We start from the raw sequence: 17,216 nt of genomic DNA on the forward strand, positions 1-17,216 counted from the left end.
AGATTTATTTACAAAAAAAAAAAAAGACAGTAAGGTTAACATAAGGGAGATAGGGAGCAATGGCTCAGGAGAGAGCAAGGCCTAAAATAACAAACACAAGTAGTTCTCTAACTAGGTTAGGGAGCAGCACTAACTTACCTCAAACACCCAAAAGAAAAAAGAAATAAACAACATAAAACTTCCCTCAACTCCCTAACTGAACCAAAAACAGGGATGAAAGTAGTATTTAAAGAAAAAGGCACTCTCTCCCTACAGCGTCCCTTTTCACTCTCAGCAAATACAAACAACAGAATTCAAAAGAACATGATCTTGTACTTATCTTAACTATGCAGAACAAGAACAAGCACTACCTCCAGACACAGTTCACAACTGTAGCACTATTAGCCACTGCTAATTCACAACTCAAACTCAGGTTAGCAACTATAATCCTGAAACTACTAAATTCAGTCTGGAGCAGGGGAGAAGTGTGTCTCTCTCTGCCGCACACACTGGACTGCACAATATACTCCACCCTCAGTCTCAGGCACGCTCTCACAACGAGCTACAGGTGGTGGTGATTCTGCCTGAGAGAGCGAGAGAGAGAAAGAGAGAGAGCGCGAGAGAGAGACTGCGCACAATCGGTAGCATGCAGTACAACATATAAGACACATGCAAATGCAAATGCAAATAAAATAAAAGAATAACTTACATCCAGGGACGTAACACTATATTTAATCCAAATGTTAGTATTAAATCAAGAGTGTGACCACCATTATAAGTGGGTCCTATTACGTTCTCATTAACCCCTACTGAATCTAGAGTGGACACAACTGCTGTTTTCAGAAGGTCTTCTTGTTTATCAAAATGAATATTAAAGTCTCCAACAATTAATGCTTTGTCTAAAGAAACAACCAGGTTAGAGATGAAATCTGCAAATTCACAAAGAAATTCAGAATATGGCCCTGGGGTCTGTAAATAATAATTAGTGGAATCGTCTTGGTAGACTTATTTTTTGTGGCTATGTATGTTATGCTAGTATAAAGAACTTCAAATGTGTTGAATTTATGACTAGGTTTATGTGTGACACCTAGATTATCATTATAAATAACTGCGACACCTCCTTCAATGTCAGTTAGATGGGGCTGATGTATATAACTGTATCCAAGAGGACTAGCTTCATTTAATGCTACACACTCATTTGGTTTAATCCACATTTCTGCTAAACACAGTATATTCAATTCGTGATCAGTAATAGTTTCATTAACAATAAGCGCTTTAGACATAAGAGATCTAATATTTAACTGTCCTATCTTCAGATCAAAGGTGCTAGCTGTGCATTCAGTATGATTTAATTTAATGTTTAAATTTATGTTAATTAGTTTACTAAAACAAACTTTCTGAGTATTTCTACATTTTTGTTTAGCTCGGGGAGCAGACACAGTCTGAATATGTTGGAACTTGAGTGACGACTCAAGCAGACTAGCAGCTAGCAGACGGTCGGTTTAACCTGCTTGTCTGCTCCCTGGCCTTGGCTCTGGATTGTCACTGCTTAACTAGGCCCATATCCTGAGACTATGTGCTATGCTACAAGAAATGAGAGCAGCTGAGTGGGATGGACACCGTCCCACCCTAACAGGCCACCTTTGCCCTCCAAACTTCTCCAATTATCTATAAAGCTCACATTGTTTTCAGAACACCACCTGGACATCTAGCAGTTCAGTGACCATAACCTGCTGTAAGCTACATCACCACGCCACATTGGGATGGGGCCAGAGCATACTACAGCATCGGACATCGCCTTCGCTAATTTACACACCTCTACAATGTTACTCTTAGTAGCCTCTGACTGACGAAGGCATATATCATTAGCTCCTACATGAAAAACTATCTTTGAAAACCTATGCTTGCCTAAGACCCTAAGATTACCTGCTATATTCGGCACCCTGGCTCACTTTATACACCTAACTAAAGATGCTGGTGCCCCTAAAGGCCTATCTAATTTCACATGCCTTAATTTCACATGTCTTAAAGTCTCCTATTACCAGAGCTCTTTCAGGTTTCTCAGCTGGTGCTTCACTGAGGAGATCAAACCTGTTAGACACATGAAGCAGAGAGGAGTAGTGCTCCCATGAGGGAGCCCAAGTGTTTGCTTTGGCTTTGTGATGTTGAGTCATCATCCATTCGCCCTGCTGTGAGGGCTCTAATACCGGAGTTGGGGGATTGCTAACTCCACCTAAGGCATCCAGACTTTCCCCTACAGAAACTACACTGCTCTCACTAACTCTAACTAACTAACCAGCTCTGGATGCAGACCTCTAATTCTGGAATCTTCTGTGAGGATCATGTTTTTTTATTTTTCCAGTGCCTTCAACACCATCCAACCATTCATGCTGAGTGAGAAGCTGCTCAGAATGGGTGTCAGCACATCCACCATCTCCTGGATTGCTGACTACCTGTCAGATAGGCCCCAGTTTGTGCGATTAGGGGCCTCTCTGTCTGACACGGTGGTCAGTAACAGAGGGGCACCTCAGGGGGCTGTCCTGTCTCCATTTTTGTTCACTTTGTACACCTCAGACTTTCAGTACAACTCTGAATCATGCCACCTGCAGAAGTTTTTTGACGACTCTGCAGTGGTGTGGTCTATTAGTGATGGACAGGAGTAGGAGTACAGGTGACTACTGGATAACTTTGTGGACTGGTGCACTAAGAATGACCTACTCCTAAATGTGACAAAGACCAAGGAGATGGTGGTGGACTTTAGGAGGACTAAAACTTTGATTAAGCCCATAACCACCATGGGTGAGGAAGTTGGAATTGTTAATAACTACAAGGATTTGGGTGTACACTTAAATGACAGACTGGACTGGAGGACCAACACTGATGCTGTGTATGAGAAGGGAATGAGCAGACTCTACTTTCTGAGGAAGCTCAGATCTTTCAATGTATGCAACAAGATGCTGGAGATCTTCTACCAGCCTGTGGTGGCAAGTGCCATTTACTGTGCTGTGGTCTGCTGAGGGGGGCAGCGTCAGTGCCAGGGATACCAGCAGGATTAACAAGCTTATTCGCAAGGCTGGATCTATCATTGGACACAAACTAGAGACGTTTGAGTCAGTGAGGAACAGGAGGTCACTGAACAAACTGTTCTCCATCATGGACAATCCGTCTCACCCACTCTACAACACACTACAGAGTCAGCGGAGCTCATTCTCCAAAAGACTCATTCAAATTCGTTGTCACTGAGAACGTTACAGGAGTTCATTCTTACCATTCGCAATGACATTGTACAACACCTCACCTGTGTGTGACAGATGATATCACTTTCACATTACACTACTACAAGAAAGCTAATATTTAGAAAGCTGTCATTATATTCTACATTCTCAAGGTTCTTCATATTCATTATTCACTGCCAGTTTTCACAAGTGTACTTATGTAAATACTGATGTAAATCTAGTTAAATCTACAACTGTGTTCCATATCTGCACTACTACATTTAATTTAACTTATTGTATTTTATATTCTGTGTGTGTACGTGTTGTATCTTGCTACTGAGAATTTCCCTCATGGGATCAGTAAAGTATATCTATCTATTTATTCTCCGTCAGAGAGCTAACTAATAAACACTTATCACAAATAAAGCTATTTTATTACAGGTGACAGGGTTTTATTTTCGTACAGTTAATCATTTATTATACAGTAGGTGGCATAAGGTATTAGGCACTATCAACTCCCCAGACATGTGACTTAAGCTTTTATCCTAAAGACTGTGAGGCAATGTGTCCTGGCCAAAGCATTCTCGGGTATGAAATTGGTTCTTTGGCCTATACGGTGAATCCCCACGTGCTTTGCCCCATAAAGAAAGCCACACAGGTTCCACCGAGATTTGAACTCGGATCGCTGGATTCAAAGTCCAGAGTGCTAACCATTACACCATGGAACCCTAGTTCCATATTTATTTCAGGAGATCCAACAGCATCGACCCCGCGGGAAAGCTATCTTGAAAATACGGAGAATGGATCACTACATTTGGTGGCAAATACAATAAATAAAAGCTGGCTTCTGCAGGCTTTTTGAGTGATAATGCACTGTCATGAAGCGGTATATAAATCACGAATACATAAATGAATACTTTCAAGGCAAACACTGCATTTTGTTGAAAATTAAAAACATTTAAATAATGTAGGGTATTAACTGGAAATACACTGGTAAACCGCAGTCGACATTTACACTCAACGCAAGCTTTTTTTTTTTTTTTTTTTTTTTTTTTTTTTTTGAGGAAAACATTTGCTGCTCTCCAAGATTTTTCATCTAGCTCTGACGGAAAGTTCCCCATCTGAACGGAGAAGTGTGCTCTTTTATGCTCCGCTCGTTCAGTCAGAGGAGGAGTTTGAGAGTTCGCTAGTCTTACAGTGATTGGCCGGGTCGCTTTTGATATACTCACTTAGATACACTTTGACCTGTTGCAGCACATTAAAATGGAAATATTTTATAATTGTTTATTGCGAGTAACATTAATAATAAATTAAATAATTTATTAAACACTGGATTTTATCAGGTTGGTTTTGTAGAATAGCCCATTATTTGATTGATTATTTATTGTGCTGTGGAAGAAATGCTTATTGCAAATATTAGATCACAGTTAATCATTTATTACACAGTAGGAAGCATATGGTATTACAGGCACTATTACTTCCCAAGACATGTGAGACATGCATACTAATGACTATGAGGCAAGCGTCCTGGCCAAACCTAGGCTCAGGCATGAGATTAGCTCTTTGACATTTGCAGAGAATCCCCATGTGCTTTGCCCCATAAAGAAAGACAAACAGGTTCCACCGAGATTTGAACTCGGATCGCTGGATTCAGAGTCCAGAGTGCTAACCATTACACCATGGAACCGCTACATGCGATACGTTCCAGTAGATTCAACGGCATCGACCCCAGAAAACGCAGCCTATCGATGAAAATACGGGGCATGGATCACTACATCTGGAGGGAAATACAATAAATAAGACTTGTGGTAAAAGCAACGAACAAACGTCTCTCATTATGTCAGGAGACGTTTTAAAAAGTTTATTTAAAATGTTTTTGTTTTAGAGGATTAGATTTTGCAGGCTTTTTCCAGTGATAATGCATTGTCATGAAGTGGTATATAAAATACTTTAGTAAGGGAAATACTTTCAGGGCAAACACTGCATTTCAGTGAAAATTAAAAACATTTTTAAATCATAGTCAAGGACTCATACAACCAACAGATGGCACTGGAGCTCATATAAATCTATCTCAGCACAAAATTTTTACGTATTTTACGTAATTGAAAGGCACTCGTTTTAATTCAAGTGCACTCGCATGTAGCTAGCAATAACATAAAAATAGTGTGCTATTATTACAATGTAATTCAGAAAATTATAGTGTACAATAACTAATATGCAGTTATGACTTAGTGTTATGTGGGTGCTAAATGTTCCATTATAAATTCATAAACAATAATTATTACAAAAATACACTGAATATCACTGCAGATTGGAAAAACCCCAAGCTCCAACAATTTCCTCATATACAGAGTATTTGAGGCCTAATATGCTAGAAAAATAACAATGTAAAATATAGCAAAAAAATACAATGATTTTGGAGCCAAGTTTTCCCCTTTCTGAAGAGGGGAATTTTAATTAGATAACATTGTAAAAACCTATTGAAAATCAGGTACATCTTGCATTAGTAAAATAACAATTAATAATTAATAATAATGATAGTCGGATTATAATCTGAGTGTGCTGAATTCTGTCTGGAAGAAGTACCACTTTCGTGATTTCTTTTTTATTATCTAGAACAGATTCTACTCTGAAACATCAATATTAAAACATATACTGCTCAGCATTTCATTTTTTTAACAAGAATGAAAAAGAGCAAAGTCTTAACAGCTAGATGCAATGTCAGTTGTACTCTGTCACAGAAAATAATCACTGTACATTCTTCACGAAAATACAGATGTTATTCATGTGAAATAAATTATATAGTATAAATCATTTCACAATATAAAGTTCAATTTGGACAAAATCCCTAAAAAGCTGAAGAGACTTTCTATCCTGTAAGTTAGAGTAATCAACAGACTCAGATGGCACCCATCCTCTAAAACACCTCAGAACCTTGAGATACATAAATACTACTAGCTGTGTTTAATGGGATTACATGTCTGCTCAGGATCTTAATGACATTACGTGTTTAATTTATAAAAGCAAAATATCAACAAGTGGTGATCACAGTGTACAAAATATCTAAAAGTTTCTCAATCAGTAGAAAAGCCAGAGTTCAACTCCAACAATGCTGTATACTGGAATACAGGTGAAGGACTGTGCAAACAGAGGGAGGAAGTCCTGGCAGCAGGGATTTAGGTGCACCATCTGGGTCCTGCTCAGCACCTTACGCCATTCACTCACTGCTCTTTGTCTCTCCCAGCAGCCAGTAGGTCCTCATCTTGCCCTTGCCCTTCATTTCCACATCTCCTCTCAGCTCAAGCTGGAAGCAGTTAAATTCCTGCAGCACATCATGTGTTGCCGATGACACGTGGATCTTTAAGGCTGCCAAAAAATGCCATTAATACAATATATATCTTTCCTAAGTATAATGAAATATTGAAGCATATTCAATGAGTTATATTCAAATTAAAATGTAATATTTACTATGACTTTGTTTTTGAATGACTATAAATTTCCCAATCTTATATGCCATGAAAATTCGAGTATAATGGTACTCACCGCGGTGCTATATCAGCACTGACCTTTCTTTTACACAGACTTAAGCAACTTATGAATAGTTTTATTCAAATATAAATACAGACTCTAAAAATGTTTTTCCCCACTATACATGGATATGTTTTAGGCAATTATGCAGTACTGGCTTCAAAATGATAATTAAAATTACAAGTGTAGTTACAAGAAATTTTATTTCCAGAAATTTTTATTTCTAAAAGAAAAACTTTTAGAAATGCTCTTCTGTTTGAACAAAATCCATGTACAATTTTACATGGAGATTTCAAAGCTCACAGTACTAAATAACTTACCCTCGCCATTGGACTCCATGCGTGATGATGTGTTCACTGTGTCTCCAAATAAACAGTACCGAGGCATCTTTAGCCCTACTACACCAGCACATACAGGGCCTGAAAATACACACACACACACCCACACGGATATTAAATAGTGAAAGGCAGTTTGGGGTTTGTGCTCTGGAAAGTTCACCTATATTGGGGTTGATATTAACATAATTGTTTTGTTAATAAAAAGCTTTAGCAAGCTTTACCCACATCAGTCCCAGTCATGAATATAGAGCCTTAGAGTCCTTACCACTATACAGTAAATTCTCAGCATACACAGGAGCTTGTATTATGCTCACCACTGTGGATACCGATGCGCAGTTTGAGCTGCTGGTCCGGTCGGTGACGAATCTTAAATGTTTTGACGGCCTCGAGCAGAGCAAGGGACATGCGGGCAATCTCACATGCATGCATCTTGCCATTACGCACCGGCAGACCGGAGACAACCATGTAGGCATCACCAATCGTCTCCACCTACAGGACAACCGACATAGGCATAGAGTCAAGAAAGGTGGATCCTGCACATTCAATCTGACAACAGCACTACACACGGAAAAAATCCTTTTTTTTCTAGATAATAATTTTATCATTATATCACACACTGATACAAAATCTAGAATGCTGCAATACATTTACAGTATCATTTAGTCTACTTGTTTGCAGAAGAATAAATCCTTAGCAATTTGAACATTTTGTCTATAAAATATTTGAAGAAAAGAGACTGGTGCGTTAGAAATACCTTGTAAACATCGAAGTTGTCTATAATAGCATCAAAACACGTGTAGAGATCATTTAGGAGAGTCACCACCTATATGAGAAAAAACAACAAATCATGATGATAAATCTTCTTTACAGCTTTTCAGAACACTGGATAAAATACAAGTTGCATAGCATATTCTATATATTATTCCTTTTCTTATAAATATTATGATTATTCATTTTAATATTCACCATGTGGATCAATAAACACTTATAATATAACTATAACAAACAAAAAAAGAGAAAAATACTTACAGTTCCACGGTGACAGTGAAGGCAATAATAATATACATACAGCTTAGGGAGGAGTGTAACTTCAGTGTGAGTTGTATACCTGCAGTGGTGTGCTTTCAGCAGACAGGGCAGTAAAACCCACAATATCACTGAAGTAGATGGTGACTGAGTCGAAAGCCTCAGCCTGCACGGTCTCCCCCCTCTTCAGCTGCTCTGCCACTGAGCTGCATGGAAAAAAACCTGAGATTTTATACATGAGGATTATCAAACACAAATGTTTGTACCACAGTATGTAATACAACATCACACCCACACACATACACACATTGTGTGCGAGGGTTAAATTGGGATTTAGGGCCTACAGTTCTTTTAATGGATGCCAGCCATATGGAAAAATACCAAATACCAAATGTTATTGTAAGGCATTTTCAAACAAGTTGATATATCCATTTCTGTCCTAATGGCTTAATTTAACTAGTAGCCAGACCTTAGGGCTGGAGTCTTCAACTGGTGGTATTTCCACATTTCAGTGGATTTAACTGAGCACTCTTAAAAAAACACTAGCAGAACCAATCAACGATTAAAAAAACATGACTTCCCTAATGCAGCTAATTACATGCATAATTACAGGCTCAACAATAAAGTTTGCTTGTATTCTTCACTTAATGTTAAAACAGATGTCTCTGTCTCGCTACTGGCAATGTGAAGCTACACTGCAAAACAAAACAAATCATTTTAAACTCATTTGTCTTATTTATAGGCATGAACTAATCTCTAATCATAAGCATTAAAAGATAACTGTTGCTGCTATTCATTCATGGTAGGTGCTTATCGGGACCTTTGTAAGCACAGGCTTTTATGAATCTGGACCATCACAAATTTTCGTTGAATTAGGGTTTCAGTATATTAGTCAGTTTTGGCATCTATTTTATATAATCATTATGATTGTCACAGTGACACCATGATATGATTTGCTTTTCCATCAGATGATAGTACTAGACCTCAGCATCACTTGGTCACAAGATATTTAATTACTTGGTAGTTCTGCAAGGATGCGACTAATACTTCTGCATTCTCCAGTAAAACTGGGTCATTCCAGCTCCTTGTGTAGCAATGCCACAAATTATCTAGTGTGGACCAGATCAATATTATGATCCGGTTATGCTTGTTTTTTTTTTTGTTTGTTTGTTTTTTTGTATTTTTGTATAAACACCTAAATGTTTCAGTGTGACCATTTTTATTGACTCTTATTTGTTTTTCTTTCAACTTGTACTAATAGACATTTTATAATGTATGCAATAAGCCAAATGTCTACAGACACCGAGCTTTCCAAAAAACCTTTTGTACTGCTGAACTGTGGCTGCTGAGTATGCATATGCTTTGTTTATCTATGTTTTCTTATTTTGTCAATGAAATTAATTTTTTTCATTCATTGAGGTAATCACTTCACCCTGGTCAGGGTCACAGTAGGTCAGGTATCTACTCTGTGAACACTGGGCAGGATTCAGGAACACACCCTGAATGGGACACCACATTTGTACACTCATTCACCTTGGGGCAATTTATAGTCACCAGTCAACGTACATCAACATGTCACCTCAACATTTATTTCTGACAATTTAAGATAAAGTGAGATGATGCCATTTAACCAGTATTTGTTCAACAAGGTAATGGCATTTTTAGGTAGAGCAATATGTATTATATGTATATATCTAGTCAATGGCAATAATGCAAAATCCGGTTGTGTATTTTCATGCTATGGTTATATATGTGATATCACTGGTAATGACTAACTGGGGCAGTATCTGGTAGAGTAGGGCTTCCGCCTTGCGCTTCTCTTCCAGGTAAGCCTGCGTCCTCTCCTCCACCAGCTCCTCCAGATTATTAGCATACTGCTCCATCCGAGACAGCAGGTTATCCAGGATATCCCTGCTGTGCTCCCTGAGATAAAGAAGAGAACAACAAGGCACCAGAGTCATAGACTGTGTATTATGTGTGCTGTCGAGATGGTCGAATCTGATTGACTTCAAATAAATGTAACTATATAAATAAGAATATCAAAGCACTCTTGGAATCTGCAAGGTGGAAAAGTAAAGAACAATATCTTCTATGCAGCTGGAATGGCAAAAAGTGAGTGAACCGCAAAGTGTTATTTGGAGATATAGAAATGATACTGAGATCAAGTAGACTAAATGAATAGTATATATATATATATATATATATATATATATATATATATATAAAAATGAGAGCAATACCTGTTCTGTTTGAGCAGAAGTACTTTGATGTGGCTGAACTCTGGTCTCTCTGCAGGCTCCTCTGCCCAGCAGCGTTGCATCAGGAGCCCCAACTCCTCACTGTGCGCCTGGGTGTTAACAGCCGGCCGCAGGTATGGCCACTCACCCAGAGCCACACGGTCCACTATCTCTACACACACACACACACACACACACACACACACAGAGAGAGACAGAGAGAGAGAGAGAGAGAGAGAGAGAGAGGGAGAGAGAGCAAACCCCAAGTTTTATATCTTTTTCTGCTTTTCCTGAACTCTATATAATGGCCAAGCTGGGACAAATGTACAAAGACTTTCTTTCACAGCCAAGTCTCAGACATTAGACTGAAAATGAAGTTGTGGAGTCACAGTGTCCCTTAAAGAACATTTATGCTCTCACATTTTATTTTAATACGGGACTTGACATCCTCATCTGTTTCCTATTTTTAATAGTTTTTTTTATATAATTTTCCATTCCACCTTCTATCCTCTAAAGCCGTGTTCTCTTTCATACAGTGATCACAGCCTGCCATTAAGGCAAGAGGAAAATGGTGTCTGAATGGTGTCATCTTATCTTAATTTATTTAGCCTGAATTGTTACTTAGAGTAGATTTTTTATTAAAAGGCTGAAATGCAGAGAAAAGTAATAAAATCTCTCTGTGTCCTCACACATTTATAAATGTTAGATATAAGCGTGAGTCTCATCTGTATCCAGTCAAAGAACTGAGAGCGCAGTGAGAGCCTCTCCTCACCCACTTCTTGTGTATTTACATCTTTCTCTCTCTGTCTTTCTGTCTCTCTGCCATATTTGTCTCATTTTGTCAGCATCTCTGCCCTTAATACCATTATTTTACGAACCATATGTTGTTGCTGTCAGCCTCATGGAGGAAATTGTATGACAAACTCAGGTGTGTATAATGAGGAGCGCTGGAGTGAACAATGGCTTCAAACACCCTCATTATCTTTGCTCTTTGCTCCATCAGTAATAGCACCTTACATATGATTTAATGTCTGTGTAATAATTATATGTGAATGTGCATGTCAGAGTCTTAGTGTGTGCGTTTGGTGTGTGTGTGTTACAATAGTAAATGTTGAGCCTCATTGCCTGATAGCATCAGTAGTGTGTCAATGTCAGGTAGGGCAAATAGCTGAAAGCCAGATTTAGCACAGGCAGCTGAACCTAATACTCTGTTTTCTTGCAGTAACAGGGAACTTGACCTTTCACAATGACATTTTTAGACAAAGACATTTTCTGAAATGCTTTACCGTGTAATGTTATCTCCCAGAAGACCTTAATCCCTGTATCCCCATTTTGAGCATAATATTAGACTGTAAAATCACCACTTTACCCACACAAAGTATATAAACCTAGTACTCTTTTGGTTGTTTATGAAGTATATTACTGCCATAAATAAAGCCATTTTCAGCAGACTTGGCATAATAACTTGGTGTAACAACATATTGTAGTTTCACATGTTCTTCCTTTGTCAACATACCAGTAAGTGAACTGACTACTCAAAATTGCTCATAGGTGTCAATGAGAATGTGAGTTTGTAATGCCCTGTGATGGCCCGACATCCCCTCCAAAGAATATTCCTGCCTTGTTCCCAGTTTCCCAGGTTTGACAGTTTACAAAAAATGTTGAGTTTTTAGTCTGCATCAGCTTGGGCAAACTCTGAATCAACCATACTTTTAGGGGTGGAAGGTTCATATTGCACCACAGGACCAGTCTTTTTTTTTTTTTTTTCAACTTTCTTAACAAATAAAGAAAATTCCCTGAAAGTATACACCTCAATACATTACCTGAACATTATATACTCTGGAATTCTGAAACCAAGTAGCTTCCATTATAATAATTCTATAATGCTAAATACTCTTCTTATATAAATAAACTAATGTATCATAGGTCCCCAACTTACATCACAGCTAAAATGAATCTAGTAATTTAACTATATACTGTGCCTATAGCCACAGTACTAAGATGCTACATCTGAGTAACTATGTCATATTACAAAACAAAGATTCTGAATGAGGATTTGATAATGAAGTTTTTTTTTACATAGTGAGTACTGTGATGCACAACTGCTGTAATGCAGCAGTGAGCTGAACTGACATCCTCTCTCTGTAGGTGACTAAGTAAATGTTTCTGTGTAGAGATGTATCATTAGATGGTAGGGTTGTGGTGAAGGAGTAAATCAAGGCCAACATTTTTTAATGTGTGCGCGTGTGTTTTATGAGTGAGTGAATCATGGCCTCCCCTTATGGACAGGAAGCAGAAAAAGCTCTTCTCCATTAGTGCACATTCAGAGCCTCTTCAAGTGTAAATGGCAGCAGAGACAGAGACATAGAGAGGTCTGAGAGACAGAAGATCTAAGAGAAAGAAATAAAGCCTATAATCTGAGGTGAAGATGGAGTCAACTGTCACAAATGTACTGGGGATAACAAGCTGATAGAATTGCACTATTTCAGTCGCTCTTAACCTCTGCCTAGCTTGACACTGAACCAACATCAATTGCTCTGAAATGTGATCTCAGGAAAGACAAGCATGTCACTGAGTAGGTCCATTATAGATGCCAAATCACTAAATCACTACATCTGAGCTACTTTTATAGAAGACAGTCAACCTAAAATAGCATTAATGTCTTCATCAGCTTCTGCTAACAACAAGCCAAATCCAGATAAGCACAATACTAAACACGTGTTTGTTAGTTTCAGTGTGAGAATGGCTTGATAGTTTTCTCAAACTCAATTTGTCTTCTCATCTTTTCTTTGTTGTTGTAGATTTAGATGTATATGGTTAAAGCTCAGGATTTAGGGTCTACAAGGCAGGTCTGACTGACCTTTAGGACTGAGTGTCTCTCCCTCTATGTAGAAGACACCTCTGCGCAGTGCCACCTCCTGCAGGATGATGCCAAAGCTGTAGACATCTCCTTTCTGTGTGCCGCCTGCAGGAGGGCTGCCCATCCTCAACAGCTCTGGAGCCATCCACAACTTCCCTACACCAATAAGGGACACAAACAGATCACACAGGTGCTGTTGTTATCCCCTATTCTTGGTATGATATGAAATAACAAGCATTATACCAGAGCACTGTTGAATTCTCAAATCTGTTAAACAGCACAGCTCTGATATTAGTGCAATGGAAATTTCAGGTTTATATTAAAGTGCTAATGCATTATCATTTCTACAACTGTTTTACAGGGAGTTGTATGGCAGATATGCCCCATAATCTAAGACTAATAATACTTTTTTTTTTTTTTTTTTTTTTTTTACAAATGCTATTATTTAACAAAAAAAACAATATTATCATTTGATATTGTATCAAATAATCAAATAATTACTTGATAGGTCACATCACACCACCCCAACATTGACTGTTTTCCTATAACAGCATGTCCTGTTGTGTTTTATTCCTTACTTAACTGTGCCCCTTTCAATTAGCTAATAACAGAGGTAAAAATGAATTAATAATAATTTCCAAGAATTAATAAATTAAGAGGGCAAGTAGGAATATTCCTCAACAGCCAGCCAGGCGACGCAGGTCTTCTCTCTCACTCTGCCAGTAGGCAACTGATTTTAGCCCATTTTCAATTGCTTTGTCAGTTGCTATCTTTATCTTGCTTATGATTCATTACTGTTCTCGTTCTGTTTTATTTTGCTCCTTTTTGTTCTTTAATCTGTCATTCAGTATTCATTTTATGTGAGAGAAAGAAAAGTGCTCCATGAAGGCAGTTCAGAAGAATTGTTGACATGATGTATAACCACATGCAGACTTACGTGCATAGTAGGAGTGAGCGTCCTCGCTGTTGGATTCAGTCCTGAAGCTTGATAACCCATAGTCAGTTATTTTCAACACAAAGCGGTTATCCACCACACAGTTTGAGGACTTCAAATTACCATGGGATACAATCACACTGTTATGAAGGAAGGCCATTCCCTATAAAGAAAAAAAAGAAGAGAAAAATACTGGACCCTACAGAAGGGGAAGGAAGTGCCCACCTACTACTGGAAACTAGTGTTACCTACCGAGGCTGATTACTGAAAATCGCTTGGGATATTGCACAAAGGCATCAGAGTTCCAGTACATCTAAGCTACTCAGTACCATCAGTGAATCATATTGGCAAGTCTTGAACAAAAGCAGGAGGGAAAAGGGGACAATAACAAACAAAAAATTTACATATGTACCTTCACAATGTCATTGATCAGTGAGTATTTAAACATCCAGTCGAGTGTGATGCTCTCATTCTCCAGAATGTCCTAAACACAAACAAATATATAGCAGGGATGACTGTTCCTTCTTATTCTGTCTCTTTTTTTTATTAAATTTCTAAAATTTGTAACATGAGAGTCAATGGTATTTGTAAAGTCTAGTAGACTGCACTCATTCACTGCAGCAGATATCCATCTGAAGATGCATTTGTCTGGTATCTGTGCTATATTTATTGCTTGGACAAAGGGATAAATTTAGAGATCTTCAGGAAGGGAACAGGATAATGCATCTTGTCCTTCCTGGGAGAACGGACATTGTATATGATGCTGTAAATTACTGAGCACTATAGAAGACCATGGAAAAAGCCTCCTCTGGTAATCCAGTCAGAAGTTGCCATGTTTTATTTATGCTTTAGCATCACCATGTTTTTCTGATTGCTGTTTAGAAATAATTTTTAAAAAACCACATATACACTTTACTTGAAACATGAATCATGAAACAGATGTCAGAACTGTGTCAAAAAATGTCATATGTGATGTGCTGCCATAAGTTGTCATAAGTAAAGCAAGCCCCTCCCCTGTTTTTAAACAATCTTGACATTCTATGACAGACACATGACACAATAATGACATTTTCTTCTATAGTTAAAGTAACTAAGCCCCTTTAAAAAATTACACTCTATGACAGACACATGACACAATAACGACATCTTGTTCTATAGCTAGTTAGTACGACTGGGTGAAAAGATGATGATGTAATCAGATATCGTTGATGACTAACACCTTAATCCTTGGCAAATTATGATATCATTCATTTTCAGAAGGACAATAGATAAAAAAAAGAGAGACAATATTTTGTGACAGCTTGTTATATAGGCTAATATAAACCAAAATCATATTTACATTTTACTTACTTTTCTTACAAATAAGAAAATGACAGTAGCTCATTAAACATTCAGAATCAATCTAGTGATTGGTACAGGCTACAAATAAACTAGCAAAGCCAGGTATAAACTCTTCACTATGTGATTACATACCAGAAGGGAAAAGATGTGATGTAGGCTATATTATTAAAGCATTTATTTATGAGGCATGTCATTATTACAAACTATAGAACTAACCTGCTCTAAAATACAACTAAAAGGGCTATTTACTGATGAGAAAATGGAATGAAATAATTTAGCTGTTTACTTCTGTGTCTTTCTTCTTCTTATTTTTTCTGTGTTCTGCTTTGGCCAGGTTTTGAAATGGGGTGGGGGGTTCAAGGATGGGAGTGAGATGGATAAAAATAGGAAACCAGCACCATCAGTGATCAAAGGGTTACCATGACAACCCTGCAGTAAACAGACATGGGGTAGGTACAGTCTACTATTCATTATAATTATTTTTAATCACCCATCCTAGTCAGAGCAAAGTAATGCCTTTAATGTGAATGATACAGTATGTGATTAATTCATAATTTTTTTCTGTGTAATTAGTGACCATTTTTATTTGCCTTGTAAATTCCTCACAACTTTAAAACACATATATAATGTATATATGTATTTAAAATATGTATATAACTTCAGTCACTGTTCAAAAAATAAATAAACAAATAATAAATATTTTAAAAAAAACAAGAAACTGGGTTCTGATTACTTTTGTCTGGGAGGAGTCACTGTAGACCATAATGTACCACCACTGTGTATAATGATTATTGCCTGTGCAGACATTTCTCCATTTACTGCAGACAACAAGGTAACCATTAAACTGATAAACAGCATTAAGTGAAGGATGGAGCACTCAGACCTGAAGATTTGTTTTTTCTTTCCTGCATTGTGAGGTGTTTAGGTGAGGTGCTGGCTGTACCTGCAGACTGCCTCGCAGGCAGTACTCTGTGACTATGCAGATGTTGGGAGGATCAATGCATGCCCCAATAAAGCGAGTTAGATGATCGTTCTGCACATCCCGCATCTGAAGAACAAGAGAGAGAGACAGACTTAAAACTTTGAGAAAAGGTTATTATTATTATTATTATTATTATTATTATTATTATTAATAAAATAATAATAATAATAATAATAATAATAATAATAATAAATAAGACACACATACAAAAGATATGAATAAACACAACTATTATACTCTTAGAAACAAAGGTTCCATCTAGTACTCTAAGTGAACCTCAAGGGTTCTATGAAAAACCTGAGAATTTCTCTTTCCCATTTAGAAAGCTAGAACCCTGACTTAGCTAAAGAACCACTGAGGAAACTTTTTCTCTAAGAGTCTACTACCCATAAGTAAAATATCTCCTTCCTGACTCACATGCTTCAGTTCAAACAGCATTTTCCTGGTGAGTTCGATGCGTTTCCTGTTGACAAATTTGATAGCCACAATGTTTCCCTGGGGATGTGATAAACATGTTGAAGATGAGCAGTGGAGAGTACCAAATGTTTAGTGTACCAAAGGTTAACCCCAGCAGAGCAGTGGAACAATATTTAAACAGAGCTTTTGTGTTTGTGTGTGTGTGTGTGTGTGTGTGTGTGTGTGTACCTTAAAGTAGGCAGTCTTAGCAAACATCTGGAAGTTGTCGTCAGCAGTCGGCAGAGAGCCATAGTTTGATCCTCGCTTTGGGGGGAGAGAGAGAGAGAGAGAGGCAGCCTTACAGACAAACGTATAACCTT

At 37.8% G+C, this 17,216-nt stretch overlaps 1 protein-coding gene and 2 non-coding genes across 5 annotated transcripts in view; all 3 read right to left on the reverse strand.

Moving 5' to 3' along the window:
* Positions 1-3,850: 3,850 nt before the first annotated feature.
* Positions 3,851-3,922, reverse strand: trnaq-uug (transfer RNA glutamine (anticodon UUG)). The gene has a single exon. It is a non-coding gene; the product is annotated as a tRNA-Gln (tRNA).
* Positions 3,923-4,504: 582 nt separating this feature from the next.
* The window catches only part of npr1b (natriuretic peptide receptor 1b), a 41,655-nt gene continuing 28,943 nt past the window's right edge, over positions 4,505-17,216 (reverse strand). For all 3 annotated transcript variants that reach the window (XM_026940241.3, XM_026940240.3, XM_026940239.3), the window contains exons 11-23: positions 17,086-17,160; positions 16,858-16,935; positions 16,402-16,506; positions 14,530-14,601; positions 14,121-14,280; positions 13,184-13,339; positions 10,327-10,495; positions 9,863-10,009; positions 8,169-8,292; positions 7,815-7,883; positions 7,375-7,549; positions 7,043-7,141; positions 4,505-6,560 (exon numbers count right to left, since the gene is read on the reverse strand). In XM_026940241.3, the coding sequence (XP_026796042.1) occupies positions 6,412-6,560; positions 7,043-7,141; positions 7,375-7,549; positions 7,815-7,883; positions 8,169-8,292; positions 9,863-10,009; positions 10,327-10,495; positions 13,184-13,339; positions 14,121-14,280; positions 14,530-14,601; positions 16,402-16,506; positions 16,858-16,935; positions 17,086-17,160 (1,578 nt within the window). In that variant the 3' untranslated portion in view covers positions 4,505-6,411. The remainder of the gene's footprint in view (positions 6,561-7,042; positions 7,142-7,374; positions 7,550-7,814; positions 7,884-8,168; positions 8,293-9,862; positions 10,010-10,326; positions 10,496-13,183; positions 13,340-14,120; positions 14,281-14,529; positions 14,602-16,401; positions 16,507-16,857; positions 16,936-17,085; positions 17,161-17,216) is intronic.
* Positions 4,810-4,881, reverse strand: trnaq-cug (transfer RNA glutamine (anticodon CUG)). Its single transcript has one exon. It is a non-coding gene; the product is annotated as a tRNA-Gln (tRNA).

Source organism: Pangasianodon hypophthalmus, chromosome 1 (genome assembly GCF_027358585.1).
Source record: "Pangasianodon hypophthalmus isolate fPanHyp1 chromosome 1, fPanHyp1.pri, whole genome shotgun sequence".
NCBI lineage: Eukaryota > Metazoa > Chordata > Actinopteri > Siluriformes > Pangasiidae > Pangasianodon > Pangasianodon hypophthalmus.